Source organism: Girardinichthys multiradiatus, chromosome 13 (assembly GCF_021462225.1).
Source record: "Girardinichthys multiradiatus isolate DD_20200921_A chromosome 13, DD_fGirMul_XY1, whole genome shotgun sequence".
Lineage (NCBI taxonomy): Eukaryota > Metazoa > Chordata > Actinopteri > Cyprinodontiformes > Goodeidae > Girardinichthys > Girardinichthys multiradiatus.
The window spans coordinates 6,873,455-6,892,575 of record NC_061806.1 but is presented as its reverse complement, the minus strand read 5'-3'; the positions used below and the strand labels follow the sequence as shown (position 1 = coordinate 6,892,575).

Here is a 19,121-nt window from a genome sequence, read left to right as displayed (position 1 = left end):
TTTAAATTTTGGGATAATCTTTGCAATCCTTCATGTGATTTGGAAAGACTCCATGCTGGAAAACTTATTACTTATTCAATAACTTTAACTTAATCATCAATAACTTTTTTATTCATTTCCATATCTATGAGATTTATACCAGTTGATCTTTTGTTTTGAAAGGCCTTGACAGTCTGAATAACATCTGTTTCAATAACCCTACCCAGAAACACAGATTTCATATTTATGTTGAAAGTGTTTTAAAGAGATTTTTTATCCTTATTCTTTAGCGTAAATGTATGTCTTTAGTCTAGGCCCCAGGTCTTCAAAATAGCTATTAAATTCTTCAACTATAGGTTCTAAATTTTCTAATTTTGTATTTGTGTTAGCTACATTTATTCTAGCATAGCCACTATCTCCTCATCTCAAAACCATCTGCTCATCCCTAAATCCTGAAATCTGGCTACATATTTCAGGTTCGCTAAAAACCTCTGCTAGTATCCGTCATTTCACCAGAACAATACTCGGTCCACTCGTTCCAGGGCTGCATGAACTGTATCCAGACAGGGCATCCCAGATCATACCATTGAAATACTCGGATGCTGGTCATTCCATGCAGACTGCATTTATACTTGTTCTCAGTTACATTTAACTCTAAACTTTTGGGGGTTCTAAATTGATTCGGGAAAGGTCAGTTACCCGAGACCATACTCCATGCTGAATCTCCTCTTTCCAAGCCTATTACAAAAAGTCTCCCCTGAATACTCACTATCGCATTGTACATGATTTATCTCCAAATCTCTTGCTTCATTAAACCTCTAAACTCACTTCATTCTGTCATGGTCCTTGCTAGTGAAATGAAGCCAATACGTTAATGTAGGTACATAAGCAGGATCATGCTTCAAAAACACCTCTGATCACCCATCATTCTAATTATATCCAGCTTACCTATCAATCAATTTGTCATATTCTTTCAATCCTACTCTTCCTCATCTCTTTCTCCTCTATCTCTTTATTGTCATCCTTCTACCTCTACTGAGCCTCCTCCCCCACAAGCCTCCAACAACAGGCCTCTCCAGATGACTCATCACATCTTACGTGATTTATCTCTAAATCTCTTGCCTCATGAAACCTCCTTGTTGTGTTGTGATCCTTTGCTTGTAAAATGGCACGACTGTTTGCTAATGCATTTCTGCAAATGATTTTGATAGGCTGTTTAGACAAATTAAACCATTCAATGACAAAATGTGTCAATGAACTTACTACTTTATTCTGTATGTTCTTTTTTCTCAAAATGTAAAAAAATAGGTTGGGCTCAGGCACTAACAGCCCTACTGTTTTCTTTGTCCTTGAGTCACAGGGATGGGTATTCTTGCCTAAATATGGGTCATTGATTACGTATAGCAAGTACATTATTTAGGTTAATAATTTTTGTCTTTCACTGGACAGGTTAGAAGTCACACTTACTATTTGACTATTTGAGAGGACTTCTGCAAGGTTTGTTGTTTGTATGGTGGTTCACCACTGCAACATATAGTAAATACATCAAAACCCAATATTATGATATATATTGAATATCAAGACAAATATAATAGAATATTATTTTTACGTCATGACGGCCAAATAGACAGTTCAAACGTGGGTGCAACTGACTATTTGAGAAAGACAATGATCTCAAAAGTATATCAAAACTGGTTTATTGGATGATTGGATGAATCTGCCACTAGGCTTCTGGAATGGTCTTCCTAAATTTGTGGACTTTGTTTCAAACCTGGGGCTGTGCCACCAAATGGTTTAAATAAAATATACAAGAGTGAGATAAAGATAGATCCAGCCAGAATTCTGCCAGAAGCTTGCTGATGGCTGTAAAAAGTGTTGGAGTTTGGGATAAAAAACCTTAGTCATATCAAATATTAGTAGAGGTGTATGTAGGTATTTCTGTTTGAATTTCTTACATTCACCCTCTGTAGATGATAAAAAAAAACTTCAATAAATTCAGATTTGTGCATCTGTTGTTTTAATATTGTTATTTATTTAATATTATTTACATTTGGTTAAATGTGTGTCAATGTCTTGTTCTATTTTGTTTATTCTTCTGACACCAACTGAGTCTACATTACCTGCAGAATGGCTAACAATGACAAAGGTTCAGTGCCAGCAGCACCAACCCTCTCTGCACGCCAGCTGCAGTCCCACCTCAAGATGGAGCCCAAGACATTGGGGGTAAACGAGGCATTTGAAGTTTGAACGTCAAATCTAATATCTCAGATGTGTCAGCCATTCATTACTATAACATTACTATTTAAATGTGTAGGTGTTACAGGAGTCCCACAGAGATAAGAAAAAAATAACTGAATTTTTTCCAGTCAATACCAGATTAAATGTATTTATTTACTTATGTAAATAGCTTTTTGTTTTATACATATCTTGCTTCTGACTTATTATTTCAGACTTATCTTTAAACAGATTTAGTTTTTTAAGGTCCCTTCATTTAGGTAAAATTCTACAAAACTACAAAGAATGTTTATCGGAGATATTCAAACATTCCCTATGTGTATTCAGGAATCACTTGGCAATGCTTACACACATACACAGGGTTCTTACCGTAATGTTTTATAAGCGTGGGGGGGAGCTACGGGGTACCGGGTTATTTAAGGGGGGGGCTAAAAAGGAACTTCATTGGGAGGGGAGCGGGAGAGTGCTAAAGAGAAACGATTTTAAGGTGTTTGGAAGGGTTACCTTGCAGCTTACAGGGGGATTATTGTGTGAGTTTTAGCCATTAATACACCCGTTGCACCCAACAATTTATGCTTAGCAGCTACGGCGTATGAAAGAAGAAGGCATAATATGATGCCGTTTATACCCACCCTTTAAAGCTAACATGATTTTAGAAAACTTTACCGTCAGCGGTCGCACGGGGTCATAGGGTGAAAGGAAGCAGGAACAGACTCAATGCATGCGTAATAGCAGACATAAAAATCACACTCAGAGGGAGACTGTCAGCCAAAGGGCCTACTTTCTGCGTAGCTGGCCGCAAAAAAATGCGCTGTCGAGAACCCTGGTATGCTGTACTTCAATATTTTTTCATGAACTGCACTTTGGAATGTTTGACTGGAGAAATCAGCCGGTTGAGTAATCTTTATTAAAATGTATTTTATAAATTGTTTATCCACTTAAATGCTTAGAAATACAGTCCCGTTGGGACAGTATGCTACAATTTGTTAAGTAACAATAATGATATAGAAGATCTGATTTTGTTTCATGAATCTGTGGTGATCACTTTCTGTACCTTACTGTACCCCTCTCCAGGCAATCCAAATAGTTATTGGAGCTTTGATCCTTTGTCTTAGTGCCTCAGTTCTTCAGCTCCATGAAGTCCACTTTACTGGGGATGTGGCTCTGTTCCTGATTGTTGTCATACAGGTAGGACAGAGGCCGCAGCTGGAATATTTCAGTTTGTAGGTTTACAGCTCCATACAGTTTTAATATCTTTCATATTATGTTACATTGTAGTGATCTTTGCTTTTAATTTGTGTTAAATTAGTAGCCTAACCAGATTATCTTTAAATGTATTAGGTGACATTGTCTGGCTCAGTACTGGTCCACAGTGGCAGAAGACCTACAATGTTTTGGGTGAGTCTAAATCAAATCCAAACAGTGTTGAACATCTTAAAGGGGACATATCATGCAAAATCCACATTTTTAGCCCTTAGTTACATTTTGTTGTGTTTTTGGAGTCTGTAGGAGTGCAGAAAAGTTGAATTTAGTCTCTCCAGGTGTTGCAGAGAATTCTCTATATTCTGTTTGGGTCATATTTTTCAGTCCGTTCAGTTTTCTCTGTCCTCTATTACGTGTTTTGAACTGTTCAATCACACTATTTGCTACGGAGCAGTTTAACAAGGTCATGGACTTCCGGCAGATCAATTTTATGTATCCTCCATTTTTATTTCTTACTGCGATTTTGTAGTCCAAACTCAAACATGCCTATGCTGCAAGAGCATATGTTCGGTTCGATGGCTGGTGTGTCAACCCACACAATTCATTACACCGTCCCCTAGCATCAGAACCTCTTCAAATTGTCTGTTTAAATTTTAATTTTTATGGAAATGTACCTACATCTGTGGGGAAGTTCCTATTTCCCCCACTTCAAGGTTGAGTGCCTTCAGCAACTTCTGCTAGTATCAAAAAGGATTTGCTGAAAAACGTCATCTGATTAAGGGGTCAGTTCCTTCTGTCTATGGAAATAACGGACACAGCAACTCGGTAAGCTGCAAATAACGCTGAAATGACGACAAACTTTATATTAAACATAAATTTATTATGTATTGAAAAATACAGGCCATTGTTTTGATAGCAGTAGCATCATGCTTATGTTAGTGCTGTGTGCTCACTTTTAGCTCCTTGAAGCTATAACTCTACACTGTATATAACTGTTTTGAATATTATTATTACATTAACAGTTTTGCATTGTTTTTGCCGTCATTGTCTTGTTTCTGCGGCGCTAGATGATTTTATATCTGTAACAAACTACAAAAATTGCCCAACGGCTTAAAGAGGAGAACTCTCTGACCTGGGGGGGGGGGGGGAGTTGCACACCAGAAAAAAATACCACTAAATCCTAGTTTGGTAAGAGATAAATAAATCAACATACGACTCCTAAACGCATGTGTTTAGGGAGTAAAAAACAACAATAAAATCTTTTGGCAGTGAAAGGGTCTCTGAGAGTGCCTTGGGGGTTCCTAGGAGGTTTAGATTAGAGTAGATATACAGGTCCTTCTCAAAATATTAGCATATTGTGATAAAGTTCATTATTTTCCATAATGTAATGATGAAAATTTAACATTCATATATTTTAGATTCATTGCATACTAACTGAAATATTTCAGGTCTTTTATTGTCTTAATACGGATGATTGTGGCATACAGCTCATGAAAACCCAAAATTCCTATCTCACAAAATTAGTATATTTCATCCGACCAATAAAAGAAAAGTGTTTTTAATACAAAAAACGTCAACCTTCAAATAATCATGTACAGTTATGCACTCAATACTTGGTCGGGAATCCTTTTGCAGAAATGACTGCTTCAATGCGGCGCGGCATGGAGGCAATCAGCCTGTGGCACTGCTGAGGTCTTATGGAGGCCCAGGTTGCTTCAATAGCGGCCTTTAGCTCATCCAGAGTGTTGGGTCTTGAGTCTCTCAACGTTCTCTTCACAATATCCCACAGATTCTCTATGGGGTTCAGGTCAGGAGAGTTGGCAGGCCAATAGAGCACAGTGATACCATGGTCAGTAAACCATTTACCAGTGGTTTTGGCACTGTGAGCAGGTGCCAGGTCGTACTGAAAAAGGAAATCTTCATCTCCATAAAGCTTTTCAGCAGATGGAAGCATGAAGTGCTCCAAAATCTCCTGATAGCTAGCTGCATTGACCCTGCCCTTGATAAAACACAGTGGACCAACACCAGCAGCTGACACGGCACCCCAGACCATCACTGACTGTGGGTACTTGACACTGGACTTCTGGCATTTTGGCATTTCCTTCTCCCCAGTCTTCCTCCAGATTCTGGCACCTTGATTTCCGAATGACATGCAGAATTTGCTTTCATCCAAACAAAGTACTTTGGACCACTGAGCAACAGTCCAGTGCTGCTTCTCTGTAGCCCAGGTCAGGCGCTTCTGTCGCTGTTTCTGGTTCAAACGTGGCTTGACCTGGGGAATGCGGCACCTGTAGCCCATTTCCTGCACACGCCTGTGCACGGTGGCTCTGGATGTTTCTACTCCAGACTCAGTCCACTGCTTCCGCAGGTCCCCCAAGGTCTGGAATCGGCCCTTCTCCACAATCTTCCTCAGGGTCCGGTCACCTCTTCTCGTGCAGCGTTTTCTGCCACACTTTTTCCTTCCCACAGACTTCCCACTGAGGTGCCTTGATACAGCACTCTGGGAACAGCCTATTTGTTCAGAAATTTCTTTCTGTGTCTTACCCTTTTGCTTGAGGGTGTCAATAGTGGCCTTCTGGACAGCAGTCAGGTCGGCAGTCTTACCCATGATTGGGGTTTTGAGTGATGAACCAGGCTGGGAGTTTTAAAGGCCTCAGGAATCTTTTGCAGGTGTTTAGAGTTAACTCGTTGATTCAGATGATTAGGTTCATAGCTCGTTTAGAGACCCTTTTAATGATATGCTAATTTTGTGAGATAGGAATTTTGGGTTTTCATGAGCTGTATGCCAAAATCATCCGTATTAAGACAATAAAAGACCTGAAATATGTCAGTTAGTGTGCCATGAATCTAAAATATATGAATGTTAAATTTTCATCATGACATTATGGAAAATAATTAACTTTATCACAATATGCTAATATTTTGAGAAGGACTTGTATGTACCGTCTATATCCAGTGTCAGACTGAAGGGACAGACTGGAATTACATAAGTTGTGTCTGTCACTCTTCAATATACAACACACTGTATGCATTGATCTAATTTCAGTCAAACATTACATGTAGGACAGAGCCTTGACTCAAAGCAGATATACCAACCCAAATCCTCAGAGCCTTCCATTTTCCAGTTTTAGATCCTGCTCCACCATGACATCACATTCAGCAGAAGCCTGCTAATTGATTAAAATCAAAGAATATTTTTCAGCAAAACAAGCCTGAACCATCAGGCCTCCACCACCAAGCATAAAGGTTGAAAGTTGGAAGTACAGGTTTGGACTCCTTACATGTTTTTTATCAAACATTGCACTGGTCATTAACATTGCATTGTGCATTATGGCCAAATAGTGTTACTTTAGTTTTATCTGTCTAAATTACATTGTTTCAGAAGTATTGTGGTTGATTCTAATGAAAATTTTAAATCTTTTTAATATATTTTTATAAAGCTGAGAGAAATTAAAAAGCTGTGTTTTGCAGCAACTGTGGCACATTGGGAAGAGTACTCGTATTAGTCCCTAGACTGAGCAATGCACAGTCTAGGGACTAATACTTTGGTTGTCTAATTCTGTCTGCTTGCGAATAATCATTCTCGTATAGTTTTGACCTTGCGTAGCTTGCAAGTTTTTGTTCTTGGAGAAGTCTGTACATAAACACTGCCATTCTTATTTGCAGGTGAAATGTATCCTGATTCTGCATTTGGTCAGTGCTGCATTTGCTACTGCTGCCCTGGGTCTTATGTCCAAACATCTACCCTACCGCCAAGATTCTTACCACTGTGAACACTGCCGAAGACTAGAGCAACATGCTGTGGTATTGTCTTCAAAATACACAAAAATATGTTCATGTATTTAACTTTATTTACAAAAAAAGCGAGGATTAAATAGACACACACGTTTCTAGCAGTAATAATCCATAAAACTGTCAAAATGTTCAATGTAAGGCTTAAGGAGCCAAGATTTGTCTTCTGTGTTAATGTTTTTATACTTCAAAAGTCTTGCCTGGTGCAAGACTGAAACAATGTTTGCAGGACACAAATATGCCTTTTATCTGATTGAAAGAACCCCTAATAGGATTTAATCAGACTAGAAAACATGTACAGTTAAGAGGCAAAGAATCTGAACTTAAAATGCCATTACAACTTTTAAAATACACCACCTGAACTGCATTTGAACAAAAATATTCCCTTTTTCACAATTCAATTCCCTCATTCACTGTACATTTTGAGAAATGTTTGGTGAGTGCCAATGCCAAAGATCCTACAGATCTTTGGCAGGGGTTGGACAATGAAACTGAAACACCTGATTTTACACCACAATAATTTATTAGTATGGTGTAGGGCCTCCTTTTGCGGCCAATACAGCATCAATTCGTCTTGGGAATGACATATACAAGGCCTGCACAGTGGTCAGAGGGACTTTAAGCCATTCTTCTTGCAGGATAGTGGCCAGGTCACTACGTGATACTGGTCCTCCAAAACACCCCAAAGTGGCTCAATAATATTTAGATCTAGTGAATGTGCAGGCCATGGGAGATGTTCAACTTCACTTTCATGTTCATCAAACCAATCTTTCACCAGTCTTGCTGTGTGTATTGGTGCATTGTCATCCTGATACACGGCACCGCCTTCAGGATACAATGTTTGAACCTTTGGATGCACATGGTCCTCAAGAATGGTTCGGTAGTCCTTGGCAGCCCATCTAGCACAAGTATTGGGCCAAGGGAATGCCATGATATGGCAGCCCAAATCATCACTGATCCACCCCCATGCTTCACTTTGGGCATGCGACAGTCTGGGTGGTACGCTTCTTTGGGGCTTCTCCACACTGTAACTCTCCCGGATGTGGGGAAAACAGTAAAGGTGGACTCATCAGAGAACAATACATGTTTCACATTGTCCACAGCCCAAAATTGTCCCTGCTTGCACCATTGAAACCGACGTTTGGCATTGGCATGAGTGACCAAAGGTTTGGCTATAGCAGCCCGGCCGTGTATATTGACCCTGTGGACAGTTCTGGTGGAAACAGGAGAGCTGGGGTGCACATTTAATTCTGCCTTGATTTGGGCAGCCGTGGTTTTATGTTTTTTGGATACAATCCGGGTTAGCACCCGAACATCCCTTTCAGACAGCTTCCTCTTGCGTCCACAGTTAATCCTGTTGGATGTGGTTCGTCTTTCTTGGTGGTATGCTGACATTACCTTGTATACCGTGGCTCTTGATACATCACAAAGACTTGCTGTCTTGGTCACAGATGCGCCAGCAAGACGTGCACCAGCAATTTGTCCTCTTTTGAACTCTGGTATGTCACCCATAATGTTGTGTGCATTTCAATATTTTGAGCAAAACTGTGCTCTTACCCTACTAATTGAACCTTCACACTCTGCTCTTACTGGTGCAATGTGCAATCAATGAAGACTGGCTACCAGGCTGGTCCAATTTAGCCATGAAACCTCCCACACTAAAATGACAGGTGTTTCAGTTTCATTGTCCAACCCTTGTATATCTAATGGGATAGCACAGGCATTTGGATTCTAGGATCTAGAAAGCTTTAAGCAGTTTGAGCACTTTATCACAATTGAAAAAAGTTGTATTTCTGTCTATTGTTTACATTTTGGGCCACAAGGTGGGGCAGTTAGCACCACTGAATTGCAGTATGAAGATTCTGGGTTTGGATCTGTGTAAATTGTGCATGTCATACACCATACACCATGAATGTATGGGATTTCTAGGTAATCCAATCTCTTCCCACATAAAAAAAACATTCATATTAGGCTAATTGGTAACTCTACATTGTCCTTAGGTGTGAGTGTGTTTGCATGGTTGCCTGTCATGTATGTCTGTGTTGCCCTGTGATGGACTGGTGACCTGTCCCTGTTGTACCTTTCACCACTTATGGAAATAGGCACCAACCTGCAAGGATAAAGCAGGTACAGAAAATAGATGCATTGATGGATTCTATTATGTTGTAAAGGAAGTTGTTTAAACTCAGAATGTACATTTGGGTTAAATCTGTTGGTAAGTAACTTCATTATAAGACTTCAGATGAAATTTAGTTTGATTCTAAATTAAACATGGCCACGCAATAACAAAACGTTTGCAATACATTACAAGAAAAGATATAGCAGATATAACAACAAAATGTGTTTCTGGAAAATAAATTGAGTTAGCCACCCCAAATCGACATTTGTAAAATATATTGCATTGTGTTGATCATAGGCTAGCTGTTACAGAGGGCAATCACTGATATATGACTGTATTTGCCATTAGTAATTTCACATAAATAAAAATTAATTGTACAAGTTGTGAAGCAGACTTCCTGTTTCTCTGTCTTTACTGTCTACTGCAGCAACATTGTTTCAGAAAATGCACCGGGCTGATCGAGCAAAGGTGTAAAGTAAGTCTCTAAATATTGTTACACCTAAAACGTTGGTCACATAGGTTATATTTTTAGAGTAGATGTAGGAGACTAAAATAACTGAACTGGTGAAAGTATATTTTATATATATTTTGTATTTTTAAGAAATTATTTGTCTCTGGAATATACAATTTAACTATGTTAACTTTTATAATTGCCTGGACAGCTACTGATTGATGGAATTTTGGGAACACTGGTGATCTTCCTAGTACTTGAGCTGTTGATCTGCATCACTGCTATGCTGTTTGGACTAAGTGTTCTAGCTGCTGGAGGAAGCCAGGTAAGGTTTTAATTTTCAGTCTACTGACACAACATGTAAATGGAAATGGAATATACCTGTTCTTATTACAGTGGCGAGATCAAGTATTTGAGACACTGCTGATTTTGCAGGTTTTCCCACTTGCAAAGCATATAGAAGCCTTTAATTTTTGTAATATGTAATCTTCAACCGTGAATGACAGAATTTAAAACTAAAATCCAGAAAATCACATTGTGTGATTTTTATGAAAGTAATTAGCATTTTATTGCATGACATAAGTATTTGATCACCTAACAACCAGTAAGAATTCTGGCTCTCACAGGCCTGTTAGGTCTTCTTTGATAAGCCCTCCTTTTCTCCACTTTTTACTTGTATTAACTGCACCTGTTTGAGCTACAGGAAAATAGCCAAGCAGTTTGGTGAGAAGGCAACAATTGTTGGAGGAATTATAAGAAAATGGAATAAGCTGAAGATGATGGTCAATCTCCCTCGGTCTGGGGCTCCATGCAAGATCTGACCACATAGGGCATCAATGATCAGGAGGAAGGTGAGGGATCAGGCCAGAACTACACAGTAGGACCTACTCAATGACCTGAAGAGAGCTCGGACCACAGTCTCAAAGAAGTACATTAGTAACACACTACGCTGACATGGATTAAAATCTTGCAGCGCAAGCAAGGTCCCTCTGCTCAAGCCAGCACATGTCCAGGCCCGTCTGAAGTTTGCCAATGACCATTTGGATAATCCAGAAGAGGAATGGGAAAAGGTCATGTGGTCTGATGAGACAAAAATAGAGCTTTTTGGTCTAAACTCCACTTGCCATGTTTGGAGGAAGGAGAAGGATGAGTACCACCCCAAGTACACCATCCCAAGCATGAAGGATGGAGGTGGAAACATCATTCTTTGAGGACGCTTTTCTGTAAAGGGGATAAGACAACTGCACCATATTGAGTGGAGGATGGATGGGGCTATGTGCTGGGAGATCTTAGCAAACAACATCCTCCCCTCAGTAAGGGCATTGAAGATCCTTTGCAAGTGGGAAAATCTGCAAAATCGGCCATGTATCAAATACTTGTTTTCCTCACTGTATATGTAGGGTTAGGGCTATACTTACTGAAAAAACAGCCACTAAGTTAAGCACAAAGAGTATGCAATTTCATGCAAAGCAGTGATAAGTTTTTTAATTATTTGATTTGTAAGACACTAGCACGTCTAGCATCAGAGGATATAAGCAGCAACATCATGATTGGAGGGATGGTGTTACAAGTCGTTGCTGGATCATCCAGCGGTCTGTCAAAATATTTACTAAAGGTTGGCAGAAGGTGTACAGACATCACGTCAGCTAAAGCTGGAACAAATGAGTTTGTGAGAGTACCAACACACATCAACACATCCAGCACTCTGTTTTAAGGAGTACATCTTACATCCCAGGGAAATGTAAAAAAAAAACACAACCTAGCCTATTACAAACCCAAATAGAAGCCCCATCAACCTCTGTCAAGTACTGATGACGCATTCTAAGGTGTCTTATGTGTGTATGGTGAATCAACTCACTGTTTTGAATGCCTGATGCTTCAGCATTAGTGTTTGTGTGTGTGCTTCACTTAGTGAGGGGGATGCTTCCCAGCACCCTCACTTTTCTCCCTTCCCTCGGGAGGCTCGCCACCCACATTGCGAGACAAAAAGTCAGCCACTTTGTTTTGCCTGCCTGGTCGATATTGGATGGAGAACCGGTATGGTTGTAAAGACAGGAACCAGCGTGTTACCCTGCTGTTGGTATCTTTCATCCTCTCCAACCACTGGAATGCCTTATGATCCATTTCCAACCTGAACTCCCTTCCAAGCAGGTAATATTTTAGTGTGTCAGTAGCCCATTTTATAGCTAAACACTCCAACTCTACTGCTGAATACCGGGTCTCTCTTGGAAACAGTTTCCTGCTTATAAATGCTATTGGTTTCTGGTTCTCTCTCCCCTTGTAATAGAACTGCGCCTATCCCTCGACCAGAGGCATCAGTTTGAACGGTGAAAGGCAGGTCAAAGTTGGGACTCTGAAGCACGGGCTCACAGAACAAGGCCTCCTTCAGATCTTTGAAGGCCTTCTTATGCTCTTCTCCCCAGACCCATTTTGCTTTTGCTGCACTGGTAAGATCCGACAACGGTGAAGCTTTCTCTGAGAAGTTAGGGATAAAACGACGATACCAACTCACTAAGCCAAGGAAGGATTTTACCTGCTTACGTGTGTTGGGCCTCTCCCTCATTCGGATTGCCTTCACTTTGTCCTTGACGGGCTTTATCACTCCCCGACCAATCCTATACCCCAGATACTGAAGCTCTTGCTTTGCTACAGCACACTTCTTTGGGTTTATCGTCAGTCCTGATTTCTTTATTTTCCCAAACACAGCTTCTAGATGAGTCAGGTGTTCCTGCCAAGAAGAACTGTGAATAATTATGTCATCCAGATAGGCAGCAGCAAATTTGTCCATACCTTCCAAAACTTTATTCATCAACCTTTGGAAGGTGGCTGGCGCACCTTGAAGGCCAAAGGGCATCTTTGTAAATTGCCACAATCCTTGTGGGGTCCTAAATGCTGTCAGAGGCTTTGCAGCATCTGACAATGGCACCTGCCAATACCCTTTACAAAGATCTAAAGTAGTTAAGAACTTGGCCTGGCCCACTCGTTCAATTAAATCCTCCAGTCTTGGCAATGGATATGCATCAAATTCAGATTGTGCATTTACTTTTCTAAAATCAATACAGAACCTTATACTTCCATCTTTCTTGACCACCAGTACGATAGGATTGCTCCATTCACTGTTTGAAGGCTCAGTAACCCCCATTTCCAACATAAGAGCAATCTCCTCCTCCAAAACTGGCAGTAATTTCTGTGGAATCCTGTACATTCTCTGCCTTATTGGTACACTTTCTTTCAGGTGGATGTCATGCTGCACCAGGTTTGTTGACCCAGGTTTCTTCTGAAAAAGATCTGGCGGAATAATGGAATACAGTTCTTCCTGCTGAGCTACACATAGATGAGAGAGGTCCAGCAAGGCAGAGTTCAGTCCAACAGGAGTAAACTCACCAACAACATCTTCTTCCTCAGCTACAGCACGCACAAACAGCTGTTGTTGGATTGGACTATCATTCCTTTAGCAGATTGATGTGAAAGGATTGTTTTGGATTTCTTCTCTCTGGCCCTTGAATCTCATAAGTTGTTGAACTTAACTTCCTCAGCACAGTATATGGACCTTGCCATTTAGCCAACAATTTATTTTCAGCAGTGGGAAGTAGTAAGAGTACCTGCTGTCCTGGACTGAATGACCTCTCCCTTGCACCTTTGTTGTACCATGTTTGCTGTTGCTGCTGTGCCTTCTTCAGGTGCTTCCTCACCAGATTAGTGTTTTGCTCCATTTTCTCCCTCATCTGAAGAATGTAGGCCAATACACTAGTCATCGCTTTTGGATGAAAGCCCAGAGCTCTGGGTAGGGCTCACTGATGAAACGATGAAGGAACATGTCCAGCCTCTTCTCCATGGGCTTGGAGGACAGGAACTCCTCATTCCTTACCTCCAGGGACAGACACTGTGGAAACTGCTGGATGATTAGATCACCTGTAGAAAGAGAATAAAAAGTATTTGAAAGTAGTAATTTTGATATATAAATACAGACATATATAGATAATGTTATCAATAATCTAATAATATACACTTGCATTTTTTTGTGGGTTGCATGTAATATTAATTATATACCAGCAGAAACACCTTCTGCCACCTGCTTGTCTTGGAGAAACTTTTTGACAAGACACACATCTTGCTCTGGCACTAGTCTGATGCCAGGGCACTAGATTGAAAACATCATGGCTGGGTTAAGACATGTCATCTGTCTCATAGTTGGATAAGTCAAGGGGCTCTTCTCCTGAAACTTCTTCAGCATTGCATGCAATCCTTTCTGAACTGGAGGAGAGAAAGTTCCCCTAAGATGGGTCTAGTCTGCGGCTGGAGCTCCTAAAGTGCTAAAAGCACTAACTTTAGTAAATGTTTTCCTCTCCCTCTATTTTGCCAGCTGGCCCAGTGAGTAGACAGGCCACATAATTTTCACAAGAATGACACACACAAGATTTTTTCCACAATACCTTTAGAACAGACTCTGCTCCAATGCCAATGTCAACAGCTCTCGCATGAACCCTAGACTGTGTGTCGTGACATCAAGCCAGACCATTTGTAGAGGTGTGACATCATGGAGAAGTTCTCGCTTGGCAAATCGCGTCAGCAAACACTGCAAAGACCGAACGCGAATGAGGAGCAAGCAACTTACATGTTAACCCTATGTAAAAGACGCAAAGGAGTCGATGCGAACGGTGCAATTAGGGTGAATAGAGCAAAGCGAGAGCGAAGCACAACTCGCGATAGATGCGAAGCACGTGTCGCGACCGGCACAATTAGGGCGAATAGAGCGAAGCGAACATGTATAGCCCTCTTTTCAGCACAACAGTTGTTATACAAGTATGAAACTCACAGCAGTTGTTCAGGGTACATATATGTTCATGTAGGAAATTATATTTTATTCATAAGTTTTTAATTTTCAGATGCATATGTCACCAAGCCTGATTTCTAGGTTGCCAGTCAATTCAGTCAGTCAGTCATTTTCTACTGCTTAATCCATAGTGGATCGCGGGGAAGCTGGTGCCTATCTCCAGCAGTCTATGGGCGAGAGGCAGGGTACACCCTGGACAGGTCGCCAGTCCATTGCAGGCCAACACACAAACAACCATGTGCACACTCATTCATACCCCTAAGGGCAATTTAGAGATACCCATTAACCTAACAGGCATGTCTTTGGACTGTGGGAGGAAGCCAGAGTACCCGGTGAGAACCCACGCATGCACGGGGAGAACATGCAAACTCCATGCAGAAAGACCAGGAATCGAACCCAGGACATTTTTGCTGCAAGGCAACAGTGCTGTCAACTGCACCACCATGCGCAATTCAATTCCGTTTATTTATATAGTGCCAATTCACAACACATGTCGTCTCAAGGCACATCACAAAAGTCAGGTACATACATTCCAATTAATCGTAACCATTGTTATACAAACACACCACATCACCACCACTGCAACAATAGGCCAGAGAAAACACCAGCCAGCTCAGCTCCACCGTCACTGCTCAGCCGATCCAAATGCCGGTGACCACACGTATAAAAAGAGGATAAAATGTTATAAGTGAGACTGTCCAAGTTGTACAGGTCCTTCTCAAAATATTAGCATATTGTGACAAAGTTCATTATTTTCCATAATGTCATGATGAAAATTTAACATTCATATATTTTAGATTCATTGCACACTAACTGCAATATTTCAGGTCTTTTATTGTCTTAATACGGATGATTTTGGCATACAGCTCATGAAAACCCAAAATTCCTATCTCAAAAAATTAACATATCATTAAAAGGGTCTCTATACGAGCTATGAACCTAATCATCTGAATCAACGAGTTAACTCTGAACACCTGCAAAAGATTCCTGAGGCCTTTAAAACTCCCAGCCTGGTTCATCACTCAAAACCCCAATCATGGGTAAGACTACCGACCTGACTGCTGTCCAGAAGGCCACTATTGACACCCTCAAGCAAGAGGGTAAGACACAGAAAGAAATTTCTGAACGAATAGGCTGTTCCCAGAGTGCTGTATCAAGGTACCTCAGTGGGAAGTCTGTGGGAAGGGAAAAGTGTGGCAGAAAATGCTGCACAACGAGAAGAGGTGACCGGACCCTGAGGAAGATTGTGGAGAAGGGCCGATTCCAAAGTAGACTTTATAATGCATGAACTAAGCACATTATCTCTATAAATTCAGTTAATTTTAGTTAGTATGTGAACACTCATTATACAGGTCCTTCTCAAAATATTAGCATATTGTGATAAAGTTCATTATTTTCCATAATGTCATGATGAACATTTAACATTCATATATTTTAGATTCATTGCACACTAACTGAAATATTTCAGGTCACCTCAGTGGGAAGTCTGTGGGAAGGAAAAAGTGTGGCAGAAAACGCTGCACAACGAGAAGAGGTGACCGGACCCTGAGGAATATTGTGGAGAAGGGCCGATTCCAGACCTTGGGGGACCTGCGGAAGCAGTGGACTGAGTCTGGAGTAGAAACATCCAGAGCCACCGTGCACAGGCGTGTGCTGGAAATGGGCTACAGGTGCCGCACTCCCCAGGTCAAGCCACTTTTGAACCAGAAACAGCGGCAGAAGCGCCTGACCTGGGCTACAGAGAAGCAGCACTGGACTGTTGCTCAGTGGTCCAAAGTACTTTTTTCGGATGAAAGCAAATTCTGCATGTCATTCGGAAATCAAGGTGCCAGAGTCTGGAGGAAGACTGGGGAGAAGGAAATGCCAAAATGCCAGAAGTCCAGTGTCAAGTACCCACAGTCAGTGATGGTCTGGGGTGCCATGTCAGCTGCTGGTGTTGGTCCACTGTGTTTTATCAAGGGCAGGGTCAATGCAGCTAGCTATCAGGAGATTTTGGAGCACTTCATGCTTCCATCTGCTGAAAAGCTTTATGGAGATGAAGATTTCATTTTTCAGCACGACCTGGCACCTGCTCACAGTGCCAAAACCACTGGTAAATGGTTTACTGACCATGGTATCACTGTGCTCAATTGGCCTGCCAACTCTCCTGACCTGAACCCCATAGAGAATCTGTGGGATATTGTGAAGAGAACGTTGAGAGACTCAAGACCCAACACTCTGGATGAGCTAAAGGCCGCTATTGAAGCATCCTGGGCCTCCATAAGACCTCAGCAGTGCCACAGGCTGATTGCCTCCATGCCACGCCGCATGGAAGCAGTCATTTCTGCAAAAGGATTCCCGACCAAGTATTGAGTGCATAACTGTACATGATTATTTGAAGGTTGACGTTTTTTGTATTAAAAACACTTTTCTTTTATTGGTCGGATGAAATATACTAATTTTGTGAGATAGGAATTTTGGGTTTTCATGAGCTGTATGCCAAAATCCTCCGTATTAAGACAATAAAAGACCTGAAATATTTCAGTTAGTGTGCAATGAATCTAAAATATATGAATGTTAAATTTTCATCATGACATTATGGAAAATAATGAACTTTATCACAATATGCTAATATTTTGAGAAGGACCTGTAGAATAAAATTGTGTGGCCTAGGATGCCATGGGACCGTGGAGATGGAAAACCCTCCCTGCACACCAATGACGCACCAACACCCTAAAGCCCTACATGAGTGGTAGTGTAATGGTGCGGGCAGAGGGAGGTGTACGGGGATGGGGAGGGAAGGACTGGGGGGCAAAATACTTTCACAAGGAGCCAGACCTCCAGCTGATCCCAAGAGGCACCTTTGTTCGCTGAGTTCCAACAATGGAGGGAGGCAACGGCACATCCAGCGAGCCCAAGGCTAGGGACAGGCCCCGAGAACCGACTGAAAACCATGACCAACACCCTCAAACCCTGATTCTCAACCTCATCACCCAGTCCTCAGACCCCGAAAGAAGAGGAGCCCACCAAAGGCATGGCCCCAGTGAAAAAATAGAGTGGAACTGCCGGTGCAACAAGAATATTCACACAGAAGAGGGCACATGACCAACATGCACAAACACCCCCAAGCCCACGGCGCACAGCCAACAGAGCCCAGTCTTTGACGCCTGCCCGGCACCTGAGCACAGCCACAACCAGGCCAGCAGAGCAACAAAACACGACCCACAACCAACACCGAGGCGGCCAATGAGCCACACCCAACCCAAAATGGCAGACCCACCCAAATGCAAGCCCCCAGCCAGCAAAGTAACATGCACCCCTCCATAGACAAACAAAGCAAAGCCACCAGCACCAGCCAGACAGCCAAGCAGACCCACTGACGCATCCACCTACCAACTAACATGCCCAAGGTAAAGATACCGGCCCAGCAATTTGAAGGGCGCCACAGAAAAGACACAGCCTGCACTGCAAAGAGGCTGCACCCCCCTCGAGACGCATAACCACCAACATCCAGGCTAGCCAAGCAAATATGATAGATCCAAGCAACAGCTCCACCCGAGCCAACGCTACGCAACAGCGACACCAAACATCCCTATATATGTACATAGGGACATGGTGATAACCACCAACCCCAAGCACACACCACCCACCAGGAACCACCCAGCAGACAAGCAAACCCCACCCCAGTACAAGGCCAAGAAGCCCAATGCAACCGCTAAACCCAGCGAAGCCCGCCCCGCATCACCCACACACAACTGCCAGAGCCGCACCGACCTGGACCACCACCACAACACGACATACAGCGGAGGACAGAATGCAGCAAAGAGCAAAACTAAAGCAGTGCCCAAAGCCCACACTGCGCAAATCCCCACCAGCCTCCCAAAAATAAAGCCCCCCTGCGAAAGTGCACCCCCGCAAACAGAAGATCCACAGTATCCAAACCCAAGAAAACATGCCCGACAACTATAAACCAACCATAAGCAGCACCGCGAGATAACCCACACCAACTGTCCATCTGCATGGGATTAGAGAAAACCCTAAAAAGACCCTTTTTAGATACCTCCATGATGCTGTCAGATAGGAGCTGATATGAGGCTTTTGAATATTTTTTTTTGCGGCACTAGAGGCCTTTATTTTTCATTTTTCGATAGTAGGTAGACAGAAAAGGGGGCAAAGAGGGGGGGAGACATTTGGCAAAGGTCGCTGGGTCCAGGACTTGAACCCAGGACAACCATTGAGGACAATAGCCTCTGTACCGTGCCCATAATGAGGCTTTTAAAGCATACATCTTATTTTATATGTAAGCTTATAAATGGTAGGTCTGAAATCTTAATATCATTGCATAATGTCTGTTCTATGTCTAGCCAGGGTTCATCTAGAGGACTGTGTTTAAACCATTTTGGGATGTATTGTTGGCTATTGGCTAAGAAGTAATTGTGAAAATTAGGTAGATCCAGTCCTCCTTTACCTTTGGTCTTCTGTAGCGTTTTTAAGGTAATACACAGGGGTTTATCTTTCCAAAGAAATAC

General features: G+C 41.9%; 1 protein-coding gene across 4 annotated transcripts in view; it reads left to right on the top strand.

Moving 5' to 3' along the window:
• Nucleotides 1-19,121, top strand: part of LOC124879380 (membrane-spanning 4-domains subfamily A member 15-like) — a 76,462-nt gene that overhangs the window by 38,261 nt on the left and 19,080 nt on the right. For 2 of the 4 annotated variants that reach the window (XM_047383918.1, XM_047383915.1), the window contains exons 2-7: nucleotides 2,106-2,202; nucleotides 3,289-3,402; nucleotides 3,556-3,612; nucleotides 7,084-7,221; nucleotides 9,756-9,803; nucleotides 9,991-10,104. In XM_047383918.1, the coding sequence (XP_047239874.1) occupies nucleotides 2,107-2,202; nucleotides 3,289-3,402; nucleotides 3,556-3,612; nucleotides 7,084-7,221; nucleotides 9,756-9,803; nucleotides 9,991-10,104 (567 nt within the window). In that variant the 5' untranslated portion in view covers nucleotide 2,106. The remainder of the gene's footprint in view (nucleotides 1-2,105; nucleotides 2,203-3,288; nucleotides 3,403-3,555; nucleotides 3,613-7,083; nucleotides 7,222-9,755; nucleotides 9,804-9,990; nucleotides 10,105-19,121) is intronic. The other 2 variants (XM_047383919.1, XM_047383917.1) reach the window with 1 other exon arrangement.